This window comes from Salmo salar, chromosome ssa15 (genome assembly GCF_905237065.1).
Source record: "Salmo salar chromosome ssa15, Ssal_v3.1, whole genome shotgun sequence".
NCBI classification, from domain to species: domain Eukaryota; kingdom Metazoa; phylum Chordata; class Actinopteri; order Salmoniformes; family Salmonidae; genus Salmo; species Salmo salar.
In genome coordinates this window covers 31,252,325-31,275,124 of record NC_059456.1, presented here as the reverse complement: position 1 = coordinate 31,275,124, position 22,800 = coordinate 31,252,325, and the positions used below count along the sequence as shown (strand labels likewise).

At 45.4% G+C, this 22,800-nt stretch overlaps 2 protein-coding genes and 1 long non-coding RNA gene across 10 annotated transcripts in view; 2 read left to right on the top strand and 1 right to left on the bottom strand.

Annotated features, from left to right (window-relative positions):
* The window catches only part of LOC106571249 (AT-rich interactive domain-containing protein 1B), an 88,314-nt gene extending 82,883 nt beyond the window's left edge, over positions 1 to 5,431 (top strand). For all 7 annotated transcript variants that reach the window (XM_045695617.1, XM_014144055.2, XM_014144059.2 and 4 more), the window contains 3 exons: positions 916 to 1,681; positions 2,127 to 2,257; positions 2,507 to 5,431. In XM_045695617.1, the coding sequence (XP_045551573.1) occupies positions 916 to 1,681; positions 2,127 to 2,257; positions 2,507 to 4,249 (2,640 nt within the window). In that variant the 3' untranslated portion in view covers positions 4,250 to 5,431. The remainder of the gene's footprint in view (positions 1 to 915; positions 1,682 to 2,126; positions 2,258 to 2,506) is intronic.
* Positions 5,432 to 11,705: 6,274 nt separating this feature from the next.
* LOC106601617 (uncharacterized) lies at positions 11,706 to 13,501 on the bottom strand. Its single transcript, XR_001328040.2, has 3 exons — positions 13,402 to 13,501; positions 12,787 to 12,852; positions 11,706 to 12,605 (listed from the first exon to the last, which is right to left on the bottom strand). It is a non-coding gene; the product is annotated as an uncharacterized lncRNA (long non-coding RNA).
* Positions 13,502 to 13,962: 461 nt separating this feature from the next.
* LOC106571250 (palmitoyltransferase ZDHHC14) overlaps positions 13,963 to 22,800 on the top strand; it is a 32,089-nt gene continuing 23,251 nt past the window's right edge. The window contains exon 1 of one of the 2 annotated variants that reach the window (XM_045695618.1): positions 13,963 to 15,049. In XM_045695618.1, the coding sequence (XP_045551574.1) occupies positions 14,805 to 15,049 (245 nt within the window). In that variant the 5' untranslated portion in view covers positions 13,963 to 14,804. The remainder of the gene's footprint in view (positions 15,050 to 22,800) is intronic. The other variant, XM_045695619.1, reaches the window with a different exon arrangement.

The following is a 22,800-nucleotide window of genomic DNA, read 5'->3' as shown; positions in this document are numbered from 1 at the left end:
AGGGCACTGTGCTTCATCTACTGAAACTTGAACAGATGGAAAACAGGCTAACTTGGCCATTTCAATGCAAAGTAAAGTCTAAACTGGGTTTGCGATAGCGGTCTACCAGTAAGTAATCATCATTGGCTTCTACTCCACCTTGTCCAACTCCAACATCATGGCTTGTTGCTAGTTGGGGGAGAGGGAGCGAGAGGAGAGGGAGCGAGAGGAGAGGGAGCGAGAGAGTTGGGAGCGAGAGAGTTGGGGGAGAGGGAGCGAGAGGAGAGGGAGCGAGAGAGTTGGGGGAGAGGGAGCGAGAGGAGAGGGAGCGAGAGAGTTGGGGGAGAGGGAGCGAGAGGAGAGGGAGCGAGAGAGTTGGGGGAGAGGGAGCGAGAGGAGAGGGAGCGAGAGAGTTGGGGGAGAGGGAGCGAGAGGAGAGGGAGCGAGAGAGTTGGGGAGAGGGAGCGAGAGAGTTGGGGGAGAGGGAGCGAGAGGAGAGGGAGCGAGAGAGTTGGGGGAGAGGGAGCGAGAGGAGAGGGAGCGAGAGAGTTGGGGGAGAGGGAGCGAGAGGAGAGGGAGCGAGAGAGTTGGGGGAGAGGGAGCGAGAGGAGAGGGAGCGAGAGAGTTGGGGGAGAAAGAGAGGGAGCGAGAGAGTTGGGGGAGAGGGAGCGAGAGAGCAGTTGGGGGAGAGGGAGCGAGAGAGCGAGTTGGGGGAGAGGGAGCGAGAGAGCGAGTTGGGGGAGAGGGAGCGAGAGAGCGAGTTGGGGGAGAGGGAGCGAGAGAGCGAGTTGGGGGAGAGGGAGCGAGAGAGCGAGTTGGGGGAGAGGGAGCGAGAGAGCGAGTTGGGGGAGAGGGAGCGAGTTGGGGGAGACATCAATAAAAGCTCATCTTTGTAACTGCAGTATCTAACGTATAAAGTTCTGTGTTCCCTCTCAGGGCTATAAGAGGCCAGTGGGACAAGAGGGGATGTACGGTCCCCCTGCTAAGCGCCATGAGGGTGAAGCCTACGACATGCAGCAGTACGGAGGGCAGCAGCAAGACATGCACCGCCAGTATGGAGGGGGCTACATGGGGCCGGAGCACAGGCCCATGCAGGGCCAGTACCCTTACTCCTACAGCCGAGACCGCATGGGAGCCATCCAGGGGCCCCAACAACATGGCATGATGAGCGGAGGCCCTCCCTTCCCCCCCGGAGCCTCTGCAGAGGGCCCTCAGGCCAACATGTGGCACCCCAGGACAGACATGGGCTACCCTGGGCCCTACCCCGGCCGACAGGGCCAGGGGCCACCTTACCCTGTTATGGGCCGGGGTCCGGGGGATGACCCAGAGGGAAGGGCCCTCCAGGACGGCCAATGGCGCCAGTCCCCATACCCATGCCCCTCTTCCTCCTCCATGGCTTCCCGACAGCCCCCCTCCTCCTACCAGTCTAACCCTGCCATGGCCAACCACATCGCTAGAGCCCCCAGCCCCTTCGCCCGGCCCATGGGGGGATCCGGACCCCTTTCCCCCAACAACGGGGGCCACTACATGGCCTCTCTGAAGAAGGCAGGGATGCCCGGGTCCATGCCAGGCTCACACAATGGGGGGATGACAGGGCAGAGCATTCTACCTCTCCACAGAGATATCAGCTTCCCCACGGGGTCTGTGGAGGCCACCCTGCCCAAACTCAAGGTCCGACGCAGACTTACTTCCAAGGAGACCGGTAGGAGAATTAGAGCTGTTATTATAGAGCCGTGTTTCTCAACCCTGGTCCTCCAGGACCCCCAACAGTACACAGGTTTATTGTAGCCCTGGACAAACACACCTCATCACACTCATTCAGGGCTTGATGATTAGTTAACACGATGAATCAGGTGTGCTGGTCCAGGGTTACAGTAAACATGTGTATTGTTGAGGAAACTGGAGGACCAGGGTTGGGGAAACTGTTATAGAGCATTAGCCAGGTAATTCATAATGCATGCATCTGAAATGGCTGACATTGTAAATAAGAATTTGTTTTTAACTGACTTGCCTAGTTAAATAAGGGTTACATTTAAAAATGTATGGGCCCTGGTCAAAGGTTGTGCACGAGATAGGGAATAGGGTGCCATTTTCGATGCAACCCTCGTCTCTCCTCTGACCTCAGAACTGTAACCTCTTACCCTCAGGAACCCCAGAGGCGTGGCGTGTGATGATGTCTCTGAAGTCAGGTCTGCTGGCTGAGAGCACGTGGGCGCTGGACACCATCAACATCCTACTGTATGACGACAGCACCGTGTCCTCCTTCACCCTGTCACAGGTGACGGTGCTACACAAACCATATCCATACAATGTCCAATGATATCCATGACAATGATAGAAACTTCCAATATCTATAGTATATCATAGTAAACCATGTCAAATGCATGGCTTCATTCTCAGTGGTGTGGTTATTGGACCATGACTGGATTCAAGGACAAATACCCCTAACCAAACCCTTCTCTAATAGTCTTCCACACAGTCATTTCAGGGAGCCACCTAACCTCTATGATATGCCATGTTTCCCCAGCTGCCTGGCTTCCTGGAGCTGATAGTGGAGTACTTTCGCCGGAGTCTGATCTCCATCTTTGGGATCCTGGATGAGTACGAGGTGGGCACCGAGGGCCAGAAGATGCTGCTCGGACCAATCACAGACCAGGAAGAGGAGCTTTCCGTTGCAGAGCTTGACAGCCAGTTAGACGAAGAACAGAGGGACAGCAGGCCAGAAGAGACTGGGCCAGAGAAGACCACAGCCAACGGCAGCACAGAGGAGGCGGTCCCAGAGGAGAAGGAAGAGCCTGTGGAGGTGACTTTGAAAGAGATGGTAGAGGGGGAGGAAAAGGAGGGGGCTGCCACTGAACAATCCCAGCCCTCAGAGCCCAGGCCCAAACAGGCCAGTAAGTACGACAAGCTGCCTGTGAAGGTGGAGGAGGACCAGGTGGAGGAGGACCAGGTGGAGGAGGACCAGGTGGAGGAGGACCAGGAGCTCAGTCTGCCCAGGGGGTTCACCTCTGGCCTGCTGCACTGGAAGGCTGGAGGAGGGGACTCCACGGCCCACATCCAGACACACTTTGAAAGACGTGGCGAGGAGACCAACAGTAAGCCTACAGAAAGGAAAGATCAGGTAGAGGAGAAAACAGAAATGACAGAGGAGGAGAGGAAGGCTGTTGTAGAGAAGAGCATGAATGAGACAGCCACTATGGATGATATGCTGAGTGCCTGGCCAGGTTCTCTGTCAGAGAGGAACGGTCTTCCCGGGACGCAGACCCAGAGCCCTATCTTCACCCTGCTGGAGGACGAGCCTCGCTGCTGGGACGAGGCGCCCCTCTCCACGGCCGAACCCTGGCAGGACGCCCTGGCCCGCCGCTGCGTTTGCATCTCCAACATCGTCCGCGGCCTCTCCTTCATCCCGGGGAATGACAACGACATGTCCTGCCACCCTGGCCTGGTGCTGATCCTGGGGCGGCTGGTCCTGCTGCACCACCTGCACCCCCAGAGGAGGAAGACGCCCCCCAGCTACCAGAGAGAGGAGGAGCAGGGCCGGGCCTGCAGCAAGGATGAGTGGTGGTGGGACTGTTTGTCAGCCCTCAGGGAGAACACCCTGGTCACCCTGGCTAACATCTCAGGTCAACTAGACCTGTCCCTCTACCCAGAGAGCATCTGTCTGCCCATCCTGGACGGGCTGCTCCACTGGATGGTGTGTCCCTCTGCTGAGGCCCAGGACCCCTTCACCACGGCGGGCTGCTCCTCCTCCCTCACCCCCCAGAGACTAGTGCTGGAGTGCCTGTGCAAGCTGAGCATCCAGGACAACAACGTGGACCTCCTGCTGGCCACGCCGCCGTTCAGCCGCCAGGAGAAGCTCTACGCCACCCTGGTGCACCACGTGGGTGAGCGGAAGTCCCAAGTGTGCCGGGAGATGGCGGTGGCTGTGCTCTCTAACCTGGCGCAGGGGGACCCAACTGCGGCGCGCGCCATCGCCCTGCAGAAGGGCAGCGTGGGGATACTCATCGGCTTCCTGGAGGACTGCGTGGCCATGTGCCAGCACCAGCAGGGACCCCACAGCCTGTTACACCCAGCACCACACCCCCAACCCCCCAGCATTAACATGATGTGCAGGGCCGCCAAGGCTCTGCTGGCCATGGCCAAGGAGAACCGGACAGAGTTGGTTCTCTACGAGAGCAGGCTACTGGATATCTCCCTGTCCTCTGTGCTGAGCTCAGCCGTGGCGGCCATCATGTGTGAAGTACTGTTTAAGATTGGACGCTCCTCGTGACAGCCACAGGCAAAGAAACAGATGGAGGGGGCGTTGGTCTGACGACTAGGCTACAGTGAACACATCGGTGTGGGTGGTATTATATTTTTATTTAAATAAAAGGACACTTTTCTTTTTTTTACAAATAAATATATATATATATAGCTCCTCTGCCCAAATCACAACCTTCATTTGGAATTTTTAAATAATTTTAATAAAATATTTAATACTTGGTATTTTACATTTTTTTCTATTTTTATTTGTCGCTTCGTTTTTGTTTTAACCAAAGTTGGCACCCAATGAAAGGTAACGTACTTTAGTTTTGGGGTCTCGTGCTTACATTTTATTTTATTGTATGTGGCTGTTTGTTTGGGATCTTTTTGCAGGGGGAAGCAGACTTATTTAAATTGTGAATCATGTTGTAGGTAGACCTCTTTATCGTGTATTAAGGTAAAGAAAAAACCACTGACTTTACTCTGAATATATAACAGTACATCATATATCATGTTCTGGGGGGGGGGCCTATTGTGCAATAGGATTTAGTAAGCTTGTTGGGGGGGGGTTAACAAATGTGAATGACTTTTGACCACAGGCAACTGACCAAGTATTGCATCATAATAATATTACCATACCAGTATAACAGAGACACAAGTCACCCAGTTCAACTGACTTACTGGTAACCATAGCAACACAGTACTTCCATCAGTCCTTTTCTATCTATAAGCCCATTTGTATATAGATGTACATTGACAGCCCTATTTAGTTTCTTCACCAAGAGATGTGGTATAGATAAGTGATGGTAGTTGATAATCATAATGACCTTTAGAATTATTATTATTACTGCTCATTTGAATACTGAATATTTAGTTACTCACTTCAAATGAGGTTAGTCATTTTATGTATTTAAAAACCTATGAATTACATTCTGACTGGGACAGGTCTAAGGACATATAGGGATGAGGTTGCTGTAGTTTTGGTTATGAAAAGACAAACGTATTTAGATTGTACAGTCAGCTGGCTAACAGACCATGATGGGCAGAACTGTATTCCAGAATAACAATGTTATATAACATGCCTGATTGACAGTAACTCTACGTATAGGGTACTTCTCCCCCTTTCATTTGATCAACTTTACATTGTTTATTCAGTATAAAATCTCTATTCTATGTTCCACATGTTAAGAATAAACGTACATGAATTTTGGTTGAGCACTGAAGCTGTTTTTGATTCTTCTGTCCAGACATTGTGAACAGGAGGCCCGCGGCAGAATATGGCCAAAGTGTTTTCGTATGCCTGTGGTTGTATGCACGCGTGACTAAAAGTCGCTTTGGGTAAAAACGTTTGCTTAAATGGCATGTTATATTTCATAACTGCAACCAATCAGACTGAAGACGAGTACAGTTGTAATTTAGCACAGAGAAGGAATTCTATGCACGACAGAAATAAAACTCGAGTCCTCAGAAGATCCTCTTACGTAGAGAAGTGTGTCAGACTTCAGCTGAACTGACCGTGCTCCAGGTTACTGCTGTGGCATCAACGTTTGCATGACACGCTCTTTCAACTTGATTATGTGGGCTAAATGTGCAGGAAAACATCAGGGGCAGCCGTCATAAGCACAGAGGATGACGTGCAGACAAGTATTTTTACACATTCCTTGTTATATGGCTAGCCGGGCCCAGTTTAAGATAGTTCAGGTCTGTTCTCATTTTTATACTTGTCTTTTATGGGAATAGCTAACGGCAAACACTTACAGGTGTTACATTGAATGATGGTTCAATCCGTTTAAGAGAAACCAGGCATGGCGCCTTACATTCAGCTGCACAGCTTTCACTGTCTTCAACGAGCACAAACAGGTTGGTGTTTAGGCTAACTACAGTACAAGACAGTCCAGGGCTCCTGTGATTTTACATAGTAAGCCTTTAAGATGCTCCAAAGGAGTTTAAATGAACCATGATGCCTCAGTCCAACAGTAATGTGTTTCATAATTCCTCCTTCAGGCAGGTGTTCTCTTCATAGGCTTCAGATGAGCATCAGTGAAGAGTGACTGGACCACAAGTTAATTTCCTTCTCAGCACAGTGACCAACTGACTGCCCATCCCACAGTAATGGTTAAGTCCTGCAGTGACTTACTCCCACCCTGGCTGAGAGCAGCATTAATATAGTCTAGACCTTCAGTCCTCTTTAGACTTGAAGATGGTGTCCCATTCCTCTGAGTTGGCTGGTCCTTCCTCGTTTTTTTTTGGAATAGCCAGGAAAACACTGCATCGTCTGCCTGATCTGTTAGCTGCAAAGACTGACAAATAGAGGCTTCTAAAGCAGCACAATATGTTGTACATTTACTGAGTGTTAGGTAATAGGGATGATGCTGGTCTGTTTTCTGATGGCATGATAAGGGCTAGACAATGAGATGGGTTGAGTTCATTAATACGTACACTATGGACCCCCATGGCTTTCCAGACTGCGATGCTGAGCAGGTCCACTCCAAACCAGGCGTAGAGCGAGCCCCAGCCCAGGGCCCGGAGAGCCAGGAACGCCCCTGACTCCGGTACTGCAGTGGTGCTATAGGCAGTGCAGTCCATCGTTCCCTGGATAACATGCTTGACGTGACATTGATGTACTGCACACGTGGGCCCAAACTGAGTCAACCCAGTGAGCAGAAAACAACATTTAAAGAGGTTGCTGACGGGGCTCCGCGCTGGCGGGGCTCCGCGCTGACCTTTTTTATTTTTTACAAGGAGCATGTGTGTGACTAAGTTGAAAAATGTAGGTACACAAAGAAATTTAAGAGCACAATGAAAAATATTTGAGGTAATAAAGCTAGAATCCCTAATTTTCTAGGTGCACTGGTTCTCCCAAATTAAAATTCCAGTTCGTACAGCAAAATATTTAGCCGCATATGCGAGTAAAATGGTTGCACTGTAGAGCCCTGCCTGCCCTGGAGGAGCTGCATTTCAAGGTAGCGTATAAAAGGGGGACCCATTTCCTATATAGTGCCTTACTTTTGACCAGGGTTCTGGTGCACTGTAAGGAGAAGTGTGCCATTATGGACGCAGCCTGACTGAACAAGCTGTCTAGAAAACAGACGTAATAGTAAACAATATAAACTCTCAATGTATTTATTGTCCATGTGTTTAAGTGGCCTGCTCATTTGATTAGCTATAATTAGAGTTTGGCAAGACTCAGCAGCTCTTCCTGGAAGGGTAAAAATCTGAGAGGAAGCGATGTGGTTTGGTGTAGGCTAGTCAGTGTGCAGCAACATAAAAATTAATGCTAACTGCCTCTCCCTGGTGTTGCATTATAATGCTAACTGCCTCTCCCCGGTGTTGCATTATAATGCTAACTGCCTCTCCCCGGTGTTGCATTATAATGCTAACTGCCTCTCCCCGGTGTTGCATTATAATGCTAACTGCCTCTCCCCGGTGTTGCATTATAATGCTAACTGCCTCTCCCCGGTGTTGCATTATAATGCTAACTGCCTCTCCCCGGTGTTGCATTATAATGCTAACTGCCTCTCCCCGGTGTTGCATTATAATGCTAACTGCCTCTCCCCGGTGTTCTTCTCAGCCACTGTGACCTCACAACCGCATACCTCTCATAACACGCTAAATCTAATTTGGCCACTTTACAAGGCATATTTGGCTGAGATGGAAGTTTACAAAAATGGCCCTCAGCTTAAAATAGAATGAAAAACAAGGGCACAACTGTGCTGCTCTGCCAAGTATACAGTGAGGGGAGAAAAGTATTTGATCCCCTGCTGATTTTGTACATTTGCCCACTGACAAAGAAATGATCAGTCTATAATTTTAATGGTAGGTTTATTTGATACAGAATAACAACAAAAAAATCCAGAAAAACGCATGTCAAAAATGTTAGAAATTGATTTGCATTTTGATGAGGGAAATAAGTATTTGACCCCTCTGCAAAACATGACTTAGTACTTGGTGGCAAAACCCTTGTTGGCAATCACAGAGGTCAGACGTTTCTTGTAGTTGGCCACCAGGTTTGCACACATCTCAGGAGGGATTTTGTCCCACTCCTCTTTGCAGATCTTCTCCAAGTCATTAAGGTTTCGAGGCTGACGTTTGGTAACTCGAACCTTCAGCTCCCTCAACAGATTTTCTATGGGATTAAGGTCTGGAGACTGGCTAGGCCACTCCAGGACCTTAATGTGCTTCTTCTTGAGCCACTCCTTTGTTGCCTTGGCCGTGTGTTTTGGGTCATTGTCGTACTGGAATACCCATCCAGGATCCATTTTCAATGCCCTGGCTGAGGGAAGGAGATTCTCACCCAAGATTTGACGGTACATGGCCCTGTCCATCGTCACTTTGATGTGGTGAAGTTGTCCTGTCCCCTTAGCAGAAAAACACCCCCAAAGCATAATGTTTCCACCTCCATGTTTGACGGTGGAGATGGTGTTCTTGGGGTCATAGGCAGCATTCCTCTTCCTCCAAACACGGCGAGTTGAGTTGATGCCAAAGAGCTCCATTTTGGTCTCATCTGACCACAACACTTTCACCCAGTTGTCCTCTGAATCATTCAGATGTTCATTGGCAAACTTCAGATGGGCATGTATATGTGCTTTCTTGAGCAGGGGGACCTTGCGGGCGCTGCAGGATTTCAGTCCTTCACGGCGTAGTGTTACCAATTGTTTTCTTGGTGACTATGGTCCCAGCTGCCTTGAGATCATTGATAAGATCCTCCCGTGTAGTTCTGGGCTGATTCCTCACCATTATCATGATCATTGCAACTCCACGAGGTGAGATCTTGCATGGAGCCCCAGGCCGAGGGAGATTGACAGTTCTTTTGTGTTTCTTCCATTTGCGAATAATCGCACCAACTGTTGTCACTTCCTCACCAAGCTGCTTGGCGATGGTCTTGTAGCCAATTCCAGCCTTGTGTAGGTCTACAATCTTGTCCCTGACATCCTTGGAGAGCTCTTTGGTCTTGGCCATGGTGGAGAGTTTGGAATCTGATTGATTGCTTCTGTGGACAGGTGTCTTTTTAAACAGGTAACAAGCTGAGATTAGGAGCACTCCCTTTAAGAGTGTGCTCCTAATCTCAGCTCGTTACCTGTATAAAAGACACCTGGGAGCCAGAAATCTTTCTGAGTGAGAGGGGGTCAAATACTTATTTCCCTCATTAAAATGCAAATCAATTTATAACATTTTTGACATGTGTTTTTCTGGATTTTTTGTTGTTGTTATTCTGTCTCTCACTGTTCAAATAAACCTACCGTTAAAATTATAGACTGATCATTTCTTTGTCAGTGGGCAAACGTACAAAATCAGCAGGGGATCAAATACTTTTTTCCCTCACTGTATCTTCAAAAGTGATATAAGCTCAGGATCTGTTACTGTCCTGAATGGCACCCTATCCCATAAATGTGCTACTTTTGACCAGAGCCCTATGGGACGTGGTCAGAAGCAGAGCGCTAGATTTTTCCCCACGACCCCCAAAAAGGAGTGGTTCAAAGGTTACAACCCAGTGAACACACGCACACAATCGCTGTGCAAACGTAACCATCATTACAGCCATAAACAGTAGGGGCGCAACTTTGGTTTTAGAAGTGGGGGGAGGGGCATAACCTGGTGAGAGTTTTTGGGCAACAAAAGCTCATTTCCTGCATTTAAAATAAATATATGTATATGTCCCTTTTGTGGTCACTTATTGTAAATAAGTATCTAAACACTTCTACATGAATGTGACTCCAAAATGACATAATACATTATTTACCATTAATTTCTATTGGGTGCAAAATAATCTGAAACACAACCAAAACAAACAGCAAATGCATCCAACAAATGTGTAGAGTCAAGCATGATGTAGTAGTCATTTTGTGCTATGAATATGATAAATACTTAAACTTTTACTAATTTAATACACATAAAATGAATTTGTCCCGATACTTTTGCTCCCCTAAAATGGGGGGACTAGGTACAAAAAGTGCTGTAATTTCTAAACGGTTCACCCGATATAGATGAATACCCTCAAATGAAAGCTGACAGTCTGCACTTTAACCCCATAATCATTGTTTGATTTCAAATGCAAACTTTTGGAGTATAGAGCCAAAATAAGAAAAAATGCTTCACTGTCCCAATAATTTCAGAGGGCACTGTAATTCATATCATAGGCCTAACAGTATTGTAGAGCTCTTTTTACTTTCACACAATATAGCTGGATCGCCCATGTCCTGTCCCTAGGGGTCCACCGCCTTGCAGTGCCCCAACCCAACACCACCCACTCAGCTTTAGGATCTTAGTGAAACATTCATTATTAGTTCAGGTGTGTTAGGCCAAGTCCAGAGTGACAACCAAGGGCCAGGACTGAGCAGCCCAGCAGCTAGGGATTGCCTAAATAGGTATCTCCCCTGACGTGGGAATGTTTTCAATACAGACTCCTTGTGTTGTACAGTATTCCATATAAGCAGACCTTATGAAAGTTGCACAGTATACCTTTAATCTTCTGCCATCCATTGTGACATTGTGGGAGGATAACCAACCTTCCAATTAATGGCAATGGATTTCTTAGTTGCTATAAATGCTACATTACAGTTTCTTCTGATAAGTCCCCAGTATCAACATTTCGAAGCAAACAAAAACAGGGAGAAAGGAGAGTATGTAGACATGCTGAGATAAAATAACATTCTCTTTGTCAGAATTCAGCCAACCTTCACAAGAGCATAACATATGCAAATATGTCCCTTTTTGTGTTTTACACCTCCAGCAGAGGAATTACATTTCTGACTGCATGATATTCAGTTTCACTGGCATATAGTACGTTCTGTGGAAGGTCTTAAATTACTGCAGTTTATGTCTGAGATTATATGAATATGGGCATTCAAACATATGTATCCATTCATCATCATCAATAGTGTCTCCCAGGTCTTTCTCACATTTGTGTTGTACATGTTTTGTGTCATCGGGAAAAGCCTATCAACCCTTGATAGAGTTTGAAAATCAACTTTATAGATGTTTGTCAGACTGCCTTAAAATAGTTTCAATCTTTGAAGCTTCTGGCTTGTCCAGTGTTTGTTGCAAAGAGAGAATAAAGTGCTGTATCTGCAAAAGTTCACCTCTGCACCGTCACACACTGGTCTTCCCTGGCTGCCTGACCCTGCTGAGACCCCTGTCACCATCTGACCCTGCTGAGACCCCTGTCACCATCTGACCCTGCTGAGACCCTTGTCACCATCTGACCCTGCTGAGACCCCTGTCACCATCTGACCCTGCTGAGACCCCTGTCACCATCTGACCCTGCTGAGACCCCTGTCACCATCTGACCCTACTGAGACCCCTGTCACCATCTGACCCTGCTGAGACCCCTGTCACCATCTGACCCTGCTGAGACCCCTGTCACCATCTGACCCTGCTGAGACCCCTGTCACCATCTAAAATACTAACTAAATGTTTTAGACTGACATTTTACAATAGTAATGGGATTTAAGGTCTTGGCACTCCCCCTACATCGCAAAAATGTATTTTTGAAGCTGTAGAAAGGCATTTATTAATGTTTAGCTCACAATTTAAAAGTATGCATTTAGTGTGTAATAGAATAAACATACACATAATTTAAACTTACATGCAAAATACCTGCTGTTAACTTTAAAACGATTGGAATGAATTATCCAAAGAGAGTGTAAAGAAGATTTAATGAGCCATTCGCAGTTTCACTGTACCGGCCGTGTGTACTTAGACTTGCATGGCTTAATCTTTGAGACAAGCATATGCTACTGGCAGGATCAACCAGGTAGCCACTCACAACATAGAGGTCAACCAAGGATGTACTCTTTGCTGGGTCTCTCAAACTGCCAGTTGTCAGTCATTAGCCTCAGGGAGAAGTAGAGGAGCTCCTCTGCAACCTTAGTGGAGGCATAGGGATTCCAGGTGGGCTTCACTGAATCACTGCTCACATCACTGCTCACTGGTTGCGTCCCAAAGGGCACCATATATAGTGCACTACATCTTCAAATAATATTTTTGCAGGAATCTCCTTGCGAATGATTTTGCCGAAGATTGTATCTCCGCCGGCCTGGGAGATTGTGGGACTATCCCTCAGAGGACACAGACCCCAAACTAATACATTGAGGAGAGTCTCGCCTACAGGATTTCATGTTGCAATTAAAAAAGAAATATGTGCGACATTAAAAATACACTTAACAGAAAACTGAAACCATATCATGACCAAGACTGGGCATCGATAAGGTATTATTTATGCATACATTTAAGCAATGAGATATTAGATACACAAAACTAGTCAAAAGTTCTTGATAAATGAAAACATTCTTGGCAAATGCTTTCGTCCGTCTTGCGACGGTCCAAGAATTTCACCTCTAGCGGCACAATACGAATGCCCCCGGCCGTCCTGTCACCATCTGATCCTGCTCAGATGAGACATGACAAATAACTAACTTGGTGTACATTTATACATTAATGTTATCCAAGAATAGAATCAAAGGTACAATCATTTAAATGACCATTATTCCCAGACTGTAGCCTAGCCATCAACTCAAGATGTGACTTTGTATCCCTTCACTCGTTATAATATACTGCAAAATTCACCAGAGCTCTGTAGACTGTACTTCCATGGCTGTCTGACCCTGCTGGGACACCTGTCACCATCTGATCCTGCCAAGACATCATGAGCATAATGTTGTGTACTGACTGTGCATGACAATGAAGGCTGTAGAGCTGTTTATACCATGCATGAAAATCTATGCACTCACTACTGTAAATTGCTCTGGATAGAGCATCTACTCAAAAGGAATGAATTGACCATTTCAGTTTTCACATGGAAAACATATCAAGCAAGTTTTTTTATATTCCATAAGTATTATCAAATGAAATGTTTTATTCAGACTCAAGTTACAAATGCTGGTAAACATTCAAATACATGTTTTTATTTTAAATCACAAAAGTAGTGCATTGGACCTTTACTAGCCCTGTATTAGCGGACCGAGATACGTCTTCAGCGCGAGCAATTCGTTTTTCTTCATAATATGAAATTGCCATACATCCAGGGAGGCTATGCAAGAAATGCAATACATTTTAGACAATTAACGTTAGTAGTCAGATTATGTGGATCAGTATAATGTCACTCTGTCATCGGTCAGGGCTAACAGGCATCTAACGTTAAATTGCATAGATGTAATGCTAACCTACATCAATCATAGCTACCTTGTTGAACTATCTCGGACTATTTTTCTTGGCCAAGGCTAACGTTGAGCCAAATCCTGCAATCATCCCAGCAGAGGCGACAGTCGTCAGGAAAGCTGCACCTGAAAAAGGATAATGGGACGTTGTTTATGGGTCACAAGAATTTGTCGTATAAGTAAACAATTAGCTAGCTATAGTAGCTACTACATTTATAGCGATACAAAAACGGCTATTATTATATTCACAAACAGTACACCGATCGATAGATAAATAAGCAGTCGCTTGCCTTTCATTAGCTGTAGTTTGTCATCGTTTTCTGTGACATTCAAAGTCGTGTTTCTTTTCAAAGCGGTCATTTTATTTGTCCGACACTTAAATAATTACGGTGGAAACATGCTCAGCTAGGAACGTTTAATTCGCTCTAAACTACTCTATCTACATACACATTTTTGGAGCCACGAAAATCAATTGTAGCATACTTATTCAGTACTATGCATTTGAACATTAGGATGTATATTTCGATTTGAGAGTAGTATACTCCATCTGAAATACAAATACCGATACTACAATTCCCATGGCAGTACTAACGTGTGCGCGCATGTGTTTGTTGTTGGGGCTGCTGTACACTGTAGGCAGCCGCAACACAGGCAACGGGTGGCGAGCTGTTGTTGCAGTGATACAAATGTCTCTGCTTTCAAAACCATGAAGGCATGAACATAAGATTACGCGTCTCCACAACAACACTATAAAATCATTATTTTACCGAATCGAGAGAACTTTGAGAAACGAAGACCGCGGACACGACGTTATTGTACTGGCGGCTTGATTCGAGAGCCGTGCACCTCTAGAAAATCAAATCGGCGCTATTCTGCAGTAAAATGCTCGTCTTTTATTTTGCGTATATCCTCGTTGGAGAATTGCATTTTTATACACCGAGTGGCTAAACGATTGGTTGACATATATCTTCTCTGCACTTAAATGTGAAAAGCATTATTCTCTTTTAAGGACACTCGAAGGACGTCTTTATGACTGTGTTTCTTCTCGCGTCCTCCACATTTTTTGATTGCATTGTGTTTACATAAGTCTGGCCAGTAACGCCTCGCTAGTAGCTACATTTACAGTTTTTAAAAACACAATGGAAGTGTTATTCAAACAATTGAGGCTATGTTTATTTTCACACTGACAAAGTGGCATAGCTGATCAAATTCAGGAGGATGCACGTCCAGAAAATGAAACTTATTTTAAAAAGTATTTAAGATTTTTTTTTTGTACTGCAATGTATTGTACAGAAATGTACATTTTCTGACAGCATTACATCATCACTGTGCCAAAGGATCAGGAACAAGCACGGAGCACGTCTTTAACCCCATTTATCAGCTGCCCCTGAATTCTTTGTATTGTTTTGCAAGGTGCACTATTTACAGATGCATCTCGGACTTGATGAGCCGGTGCGAGAATGTCAGTATAATCAGATCTGCACGCACAACTCATCGTCTATGGAGACCTCCGGGCACAAAAAGAAGAGGACTCCCCGCAGGAAGTGGCAGATCTTCCCTGGCCGAAATAGATTCTACTGTAATGGAAGGGTCATGATGGCGAGACAGACCGGGGTCTTCTACCTAACCCTGGTCCTCATCATGGTCACCAGCGGGCTTTTCTTTGCATTCGAGTAAGTGCAAATTACACTACAGTAGCTCATGCAAGAACTCATCATTTACAGGTGTGAACAGTCGTTTTTAAAAGACTGCCAAAGTTTTTAAGTGTGCCAAACTTAAAGGAAATGTAAACCTAAAACTATCTTTTGGTATTTGTTTCATTAGTTCATTGGTGATATAGTCTCAAAATGTTTTTCATGTCAGCAATCAAGTTTTCAAGTTATATACCTTCAACATTTTTTTTTTAATAAAGCAGGTATAATGGCTCTTTCTCTATTTTGAAAGTTTTATATCTTGAAAACTAATGACACATATACCAAAAGAAAATGTCAGAACCCCCCCCCACACACACACACACACACTTTGCTTTTGCTACCCCTCTAATCCTTTTCCGTCCCAAATGGCACCCTATTCCCTATACAATGTGCATCTTTTGACCTGGGCCCTGATCAAAAGTAGTGCCCTAAGTAGGGAATATGGTGTCATTTGATACACAGACCCCACTGATTTATGAATGTAGCTAATTGTCTACCTTTATATAGAAAGAGTTTGTGCCTACAAGCTAGGGAGTATGCAATCTGGTTTCCGCTCAGGTTATGGATGCAACCTTAAAGGTCCTCAATAATGTCACCGTTGCCCTTGATTCTAAGCAATATTGTGCTGCTATTTTTATTGACTTGGCCAAAGCTTTTGAAAAGGTAGACCATTCCATTCTTAAGGAGTATTGGTGTCGCTGAGGGGTCTTTGGCCTGGTTTGCTAACGACCTCTCTCAAAGAGTGCAGTGTATAAAGTCAGAAAATCTGCTGTCTCAGTCACTGCCTGTCACCAAGGGAGTACCCCAAGGCTCAATCCTAGGCCCCACGCTCTTCTCAATTTACATCAACAACATAGCTCAGGCAGTAGGAAGCTCTCTCATCCATTTATATGCAGATGATACAGTCTTATACTCAGGATTTTGTGTTAAATGCTCTACAACAAAGCTTTCTTAGTGTCCAACAAGCTTTCTCTACCCTTAACCTTGTTCTGAACACCTCCAAAACAAAGGTCACGTGGTTTGGTAAGAAGAATGCCCCTCCTCCCACAGGTGTTATTATTACCTCTGAGGGTTTAGAGCTTGAGGTAGTCACCTCATACAAATACTTGGGAGTATGGCTAGACGGTGCACTGTCCTTCTCTCAGCACATACCAAAGCTGCAGGCTAAAGTTAAATCTAGACTTGGTTTCCTTTATCGTAATCGCTCCTCTTTCAACCCAGCTGCCAAACTAACCCTGATTCAGATGACCATCCTACCCATGCTAGATTACGGAGACATAATTTATAGATCGGCAGGTAAGGGTGCTCTCGAGCGGCTAGATGTTCTTTACCATTCGGCCATCAGATTTGCCACCAATGCTCCTTATAGGACACATCACTGCACTCTATACTCCTCTGTAAACTGGTAATCTCTGTATACCTGCCGCAAGACCCACTGGTTGATGCTTGTTTATAAAAAAACATCACCAAATTCACTGTGAATACACTACATGGGATGAGGAAACAATACTCAGAGCCGCAGCTCCATACTACTTGTCAGACATAGTGAACTGATACTTTATACTCGTTGTTGGGGTAGGATTGGCGTAGGTTGTGGGGGGTCCATGGGTGGCTTTTGGCTATTTCTTTGGATTCCTCATGTCTAATTCATTCTTAGAAATAAAGTTTGATCCAAATTGGATGTTCGGTACTACAGTGAGGGAAAAAAGTATTTGATCCCCTGCTGATTTTGTACGTTTGCCCACTGACAAATAAATGATCAGTCTATAATTTTAATGGTAGGTTTATTTGAACAGTGAGAAACAGAATAACAACAAAAAAATCCAGAAAAACCCATGTCAAAAATGTTATAAATTGATTTGCATTTTAATGAGGGAAATAAGTATTTGACCCCCTCTCAATCAGAAAGATTTCTGGCTCTCAGATGTCTTTTATACAGGTAACGAGCTGAGATTAGGAGCACACTCAAAGGGAGTGCTCCTAATCTCAGTTTGTTACCTGTTTAAAAGACACCTGTCCACAGAAGCAATCAATCAATCAGATTCCAAACTCTCCACCATGGCCAGGACCAAAGAGCTCTCCAAGGATGTCAGGGACAAGATTGTAGACCTACACAAGGCTGGAATGGGCTACAAGACCATCGCCAAGCAGCTTGGTGAGAAGGTGACAACAGTTGGTGCGATTATTCGCAAATGGAAGAAACACAAAAGAACTGTCAATCTCCCTCGGCCTGGGGCTCCATGCAAGATCTCACCTCGTGGAGTTGCAATGATAATGAGAACGGTGAGCTATCAGCCCAGAACTACACGGGAGGATCTTGTCAATGATCTCAAGGCAGCTGGAACCATAGTCACCAAGAAAACAATTGGTAACACATTACGCCGTGAAGGACTGAAATCCTGCAGCGCCCGCAAGGTCCCCCTGCTCAAGAAAGCACATATACATGCTCGTCTGAAGTTTGCCAATGAACATCTGAATGATTCAGAGGACAATTGGATGAAAGTGTTGTGGTCAGATGAGACCAAAATGGAGCTCTTTGGCATCAACTCAACTCGCCGTGTTTGGAGGAGGAGGAATGCTGCCTATGACCCCAAGAACACCATCCCCACCGTCAAACGTGGAGGTGGAAACATTATGCTTTGGGGGTGTTTTTCTGCTAAGGGGACAGGACAACTTCACCGCATCAAGGGGACGATGGACAGGGCCATGTACTGTCAAATCTTGGGTGAGAATCTCCTTCCCTCAGCCAGGGCATTGAAAATGGGTCGTGGATGGGTATTCCAGCACGACAATGACCCAAAACACACGGCCAAGGCAACAAAGGAGTAGCTCAAGAAGAAGCACATTAAGGTCCTGGAGTGGCCTTGCCAGTCTCCAGACCTTAATCCCATAGAAAATCTGTTGAGGGAGCTGAAGGTTCGAGTTACCAAACGTCAGCCTCGAAACCTTAATGACTTGGAGAAGATCTGCAAAGAGGAGTGGGACAAAAGCCCTGTTGAGATGTGTGCAAACCTGGTGGCCAACTACAAGAAACGTCTGACCTCTGTGATTGCCAACAAGGATTTTGCCACCAAGTACTAAGTCATGTTTTGCAGAGGGGTCAAATACTTATTTCCCTCATTAAAATGCAAATCAATTTATAACATTTTTGACATGCGTTTTTCTGGATTTTTTTGTTGTTATTCTGTCACTCACTGTTCAAATAAACCTACCATTAAAATTATAGACTGATCATTTCTTTGTCAGTGGGCAAATGTACAAAATCAGCAGGGGATCAAATACTTTTTTCCCTCACTGTATATTTATTGAATATTATATTAATCCTATAAATTAAAATGGCCAATTTGGGTTCAATCAATTAGCTTAATTTCTTATATTTCAACAAAATAATGTTGCAGGAATGCTAATTGTATCTGTTTCTAACAACAGAAACATTTTTGAACAATCTGAGATGGTGGGTGTCGAAATCCAATTTTCTGTGCTTTTTGAGGTGGAACGACCCCCCCCTTTTCAAATGGTCACAGAGCTTAGTTTTCACCAAGCAGATGGAATTTACTCCACTCAGTCAAGTGTCAAACTTTGGGTGAGCAGAGCTCCAAACATTGCAGAAACCTAATGGTTCTCAATCCTCATTGGTCAGGAAAGATATTTGTGATAGTAATTACTAATGAGTTACTTGTTTTGGGGGTCAGGTGAATGCATTCCTTGGTGGGCTGATGTATTTCATTTGGGTTTTCCAGGGCTCTGACATGCATAGATATTGAGAAATATGAACACAAGGAGGTCTTGTGATGGTTGTGCACTCCGCGGGGTCGGTGGTACAGGACAAACCATCCTTTCAACTTAGTCAGCGAGTCTCATAGTCATCCTCTGGGATCCTGTCTCGCACGTTGAAGGTCTGAAATGTTTTCGTGGCTCTCTAAGCTCCTGCAGGTTTTCAAAGGGTCATTTTTAAAGGTTTATATAATTGCAATCTTTCAATCTTGCAATCAAGATGGGTTCAAATTCATAAACATTTTGGATTTGCCTGAACATTTCCATTTTAGTCATTAAGCAGACAAGCCTGTAATTCAATGGCCTAGGCTATTCATTGAGTGATGAAATGCTACAGATGTAAGTCAGTCAGATATGCAGATGTCTTCAATTATACATTTGAAGGACAGCTCATAGGCCCACTGTTATGACATGCAAATTCATTCATTTGAGAGTGACACCGATCCTAATATTTAAAGAGAACTGGGAGATGACTGACAGATATTTTCCGATCGGTCTACCCATCTCCCTCCCATCTTTCCTTCTCTGTTGCCTTTCATTCCTCCCACGTTCCCTACCTTCCAAAACATGGCACCCCAGTGTTCCCGTTTCCATGGTAACAGTTTCCTCTTAGGCTCTTTGTGTGCTGTCGAACCAACAGCCTGCATCTCCAAGGCAACTGGAGAAGAGTCACCAATTGTTCCAGTTTGATTTGGTCTCCGTCCCAAATGGCATCCTGTTACCTATATAGTGCACTACATCGGTAATAGGTTGCCATTTGGGACTCAGACTTGGTCTCTGTTTGTTGTGTTTGACTAAAGATAAGACTAAAGTAATTGCACTCCTCTAGCCAGAACGGAGAGCATCTCTAAACTACAGCCAAAACATTCATCCATTTATAGTCCAACATGCTCTGGGATTTGCCTGGGAAACATTGGACAAATGGGCCAATGAAACATAACAAGGACGAATTGTGTCGTGATTCAACCTTGGAATGGATCAACTTCTGGTTACTCATTGCATTGTATAAAGCCTGAGAAAACGAAATGAGAAACTCATGCCTGAATGTTTACACATCTCCTACATTTGCATTTTAGTCATCTAGCAGACGCTCTTATCCAGAGTGACTTACAGGAGCAATTAGGGGTTAAGTGCCTTGTTCAAGGGCACATAGACAGATTTTTCACAGAGTTGGCTCAGGGATTTGAAACAGCGACATTTCGGTTACTGGGCCAACCCTCTTAACTGCTAGTCTACCTTTCAAGCTTTCATTCAGACAATTTTTTTCAGTACAGTATCCAATACTATCCAGATTCCATAGTCTTTACCAATGGCATAGTCCTTGTATTTCCAAAGACAGTGGGATAGTGAAGTGCAGGTAGAGTAAAATAATCACTCTACCATGACCCTACCCCAACCTTTCCCTCCACTGTGTGCCAGCTCTCCAAGCCAGCCCTCTGACAATTATCCATGTTTTCTTTACAATGCCAATAACAACATTGGCCGATAACCTCCTCTAGTCTACAATGGTAGACATTTTTTAAACAGGACTACTTGGAAACTTGCTGCAGCTATTTCCAATCCCAGCATGACGAACTGATAAGATCTGAGTTTCAGTCTAATTCAATTCCAGCGTAGCCGTCACACAGAGCCAAAGTAGCAGCCATTCAGATCTCATATCAGTTCACACTGACTATGCTAAGTGAATAAAAACATGGATTTTCACTTCATGGCTAGTACCTTTAAATATTTAATATAGTTTTATGCCTAGACTATAACCTGAAACCAATTACTCAAACCTGCGCTCAACATGCCTCACTCATTAAATAGGGATCTTGATGTCCAATATTGCAACAACCCATAGAAGACTTTAGGGAACAGATGTAGGGTTAAGAGATTTTGATTGGATATTGTGCCCACCAAAATATTAACGGATTACATGGACATGATGCTTCCCAATCCTTTTTCTAATTCAAATCAAATGTTATTGGTCACACACATATTTAGCAGATGTTATTGCGGGTGAAGGGAATTGCTTGTGTTCCTAGCTCCAACAGTGTAGTTGTATCTAACAATACACAACAATACACAAATCTAAAAGGAATTAAGAAATATATAAATATTAGGACGAGCAATGTTGGAGTGGCATTGACTAAAATACAGTAGAATAGAATAAAGTATATCCAGATTAAATGAGTAAAGCAGTTTGTAAACAGTGATTAGTGTTCCATTATTAAAGTGGCCAGTGATTCCATGTCTATGTATATAGGGCAGCAGCCTCTCAGGTGCAAGGTTGAGTAACCAGGTAGTAGCCGGCTAGTGATGGCTATTTAACAGTAAATAACAGTCTGTAACAGTCTGATGGCATTGAGATAGAAGCTGTTTAGAAGCAGTCTCTCGGTCCCAGCTTTGATGCACCTGTTCTGACCTCTCCTTCTGGATGATTGCGGGGTGAACAGGCAGTGGCTCGGTTGGTTGATGTCCTTGATGATCTTTTTGGCCTTCCTGTGACATCGGGTGCTGTAGGTGTCCTGGAGGGCAGGCAGTGTGCCCCCGGTGATGCGTTGCGCAGACCGCACCACCCTCCGGAGAGCCCTGCGGTTGCGGGCGGTGCAGTTGCCGTACCAGGCTGTGATACAGCCCGACAGGATGCTCTCAATTGTGCATCTGTAAAAGTTTGTGAGGGTCGTAGGGGCCAAGCAGAATTTCTTCAGCTCCCTGAGGTTGAAGAGGTGCTGTTGCGCCTTCTTCACCACACTGTCTGTGTGGGTGGACCATTTCAGATTGTCAGTGATGTGTAGGCCGAGGAACTTGAAGCTTTTCACCATCTCCACTGCAGTCCCGTCGATGTGTATGGGGCGTGCTCCCTCTGCTGTTTCCTGAAGTCCACAATCAGCTCCTTCGTTTTGTTGACGTGGAGGGAGAGGTTATTTTCCTGGCACCACTCCGCCATGGCCATCACCTCCTCCCTGTAGTCTGTCTCGTCATTGTTGGTAATCAGGCCTACTACTTGTGTCGTCTGCAAACTTGATGATTGAGTTGGAGGCATGCATGGTCACGCAGTCATGGGTGAACAGGGAGTACAAGAGGGGGCTGAGCACGCACCCTTGTGGGGCCTCTGTGTTTAGGATCAGTGAAGTGGAGGTGTTTTCCTACCTTCACCTGGGGGCGGCCCGTCAGGAAGTCCAGAACCCAGTTGCACAGGGCTGGGTTCAGACCCAGGGCCCTGAGCTTAATGATGAGCTTGGAGGGTACTATGTTGTTGAAGGCCAAGCTATAGTCAATGAACAGCATTCTTACAAAGGTAGCACTCTTGTCCAGATGGGATAGTGCAGTGCGATGGCAATTGCATTGTCTGTGTATCTATTGGGGCTGTAAGCAACTTGAAGTGGGTCTAGTGTGTCAGGTAAGTTGGAGGGTTGGAGGTGATATGATCCTTAACAAGCCTCTCAACACTTCATGCTGACAGAAGTGAGTGCTACGGGGCGATAGTAATTTAGTACAGTTACCTTTGCTTTCTTGTGTACAGGAACAATGGTGGACATCTTGAAGCAAGTGGGGACAGCAGACTAGGATAGGGAGAGATTGAATATGTCCGTAAACACTCCAGCCAGCTGGTCTGCGCATGCTCTGAGGACGCAGCTAGGGATGCCGTCTGATCTCTCTGGAAGGAGATCCTCGTCCTGAGCTCGTCTACTTTATTGTCCAGAGACTGAACATTAGCGAGTAATATACTCTGAAGCGGTGGATGATGTGCACGCCACCTGAGTCGGACTAGAAGTCCACTCCGAATACCTCTTCTCCCAAGGCGGCATCTTGGAGTAGCCTCTGGGATAAGTTCAATTGCCATGGGGGGTACGAACAAAGGATCCAAATCGGGAAAGTTGTATTCCTGTTTGTAATGCTTGTGAGTTACCGATGCTCTGATATCCAAAAGTTATTTCCGCCTGTATGTAATAACACAAAAAACATTCTGG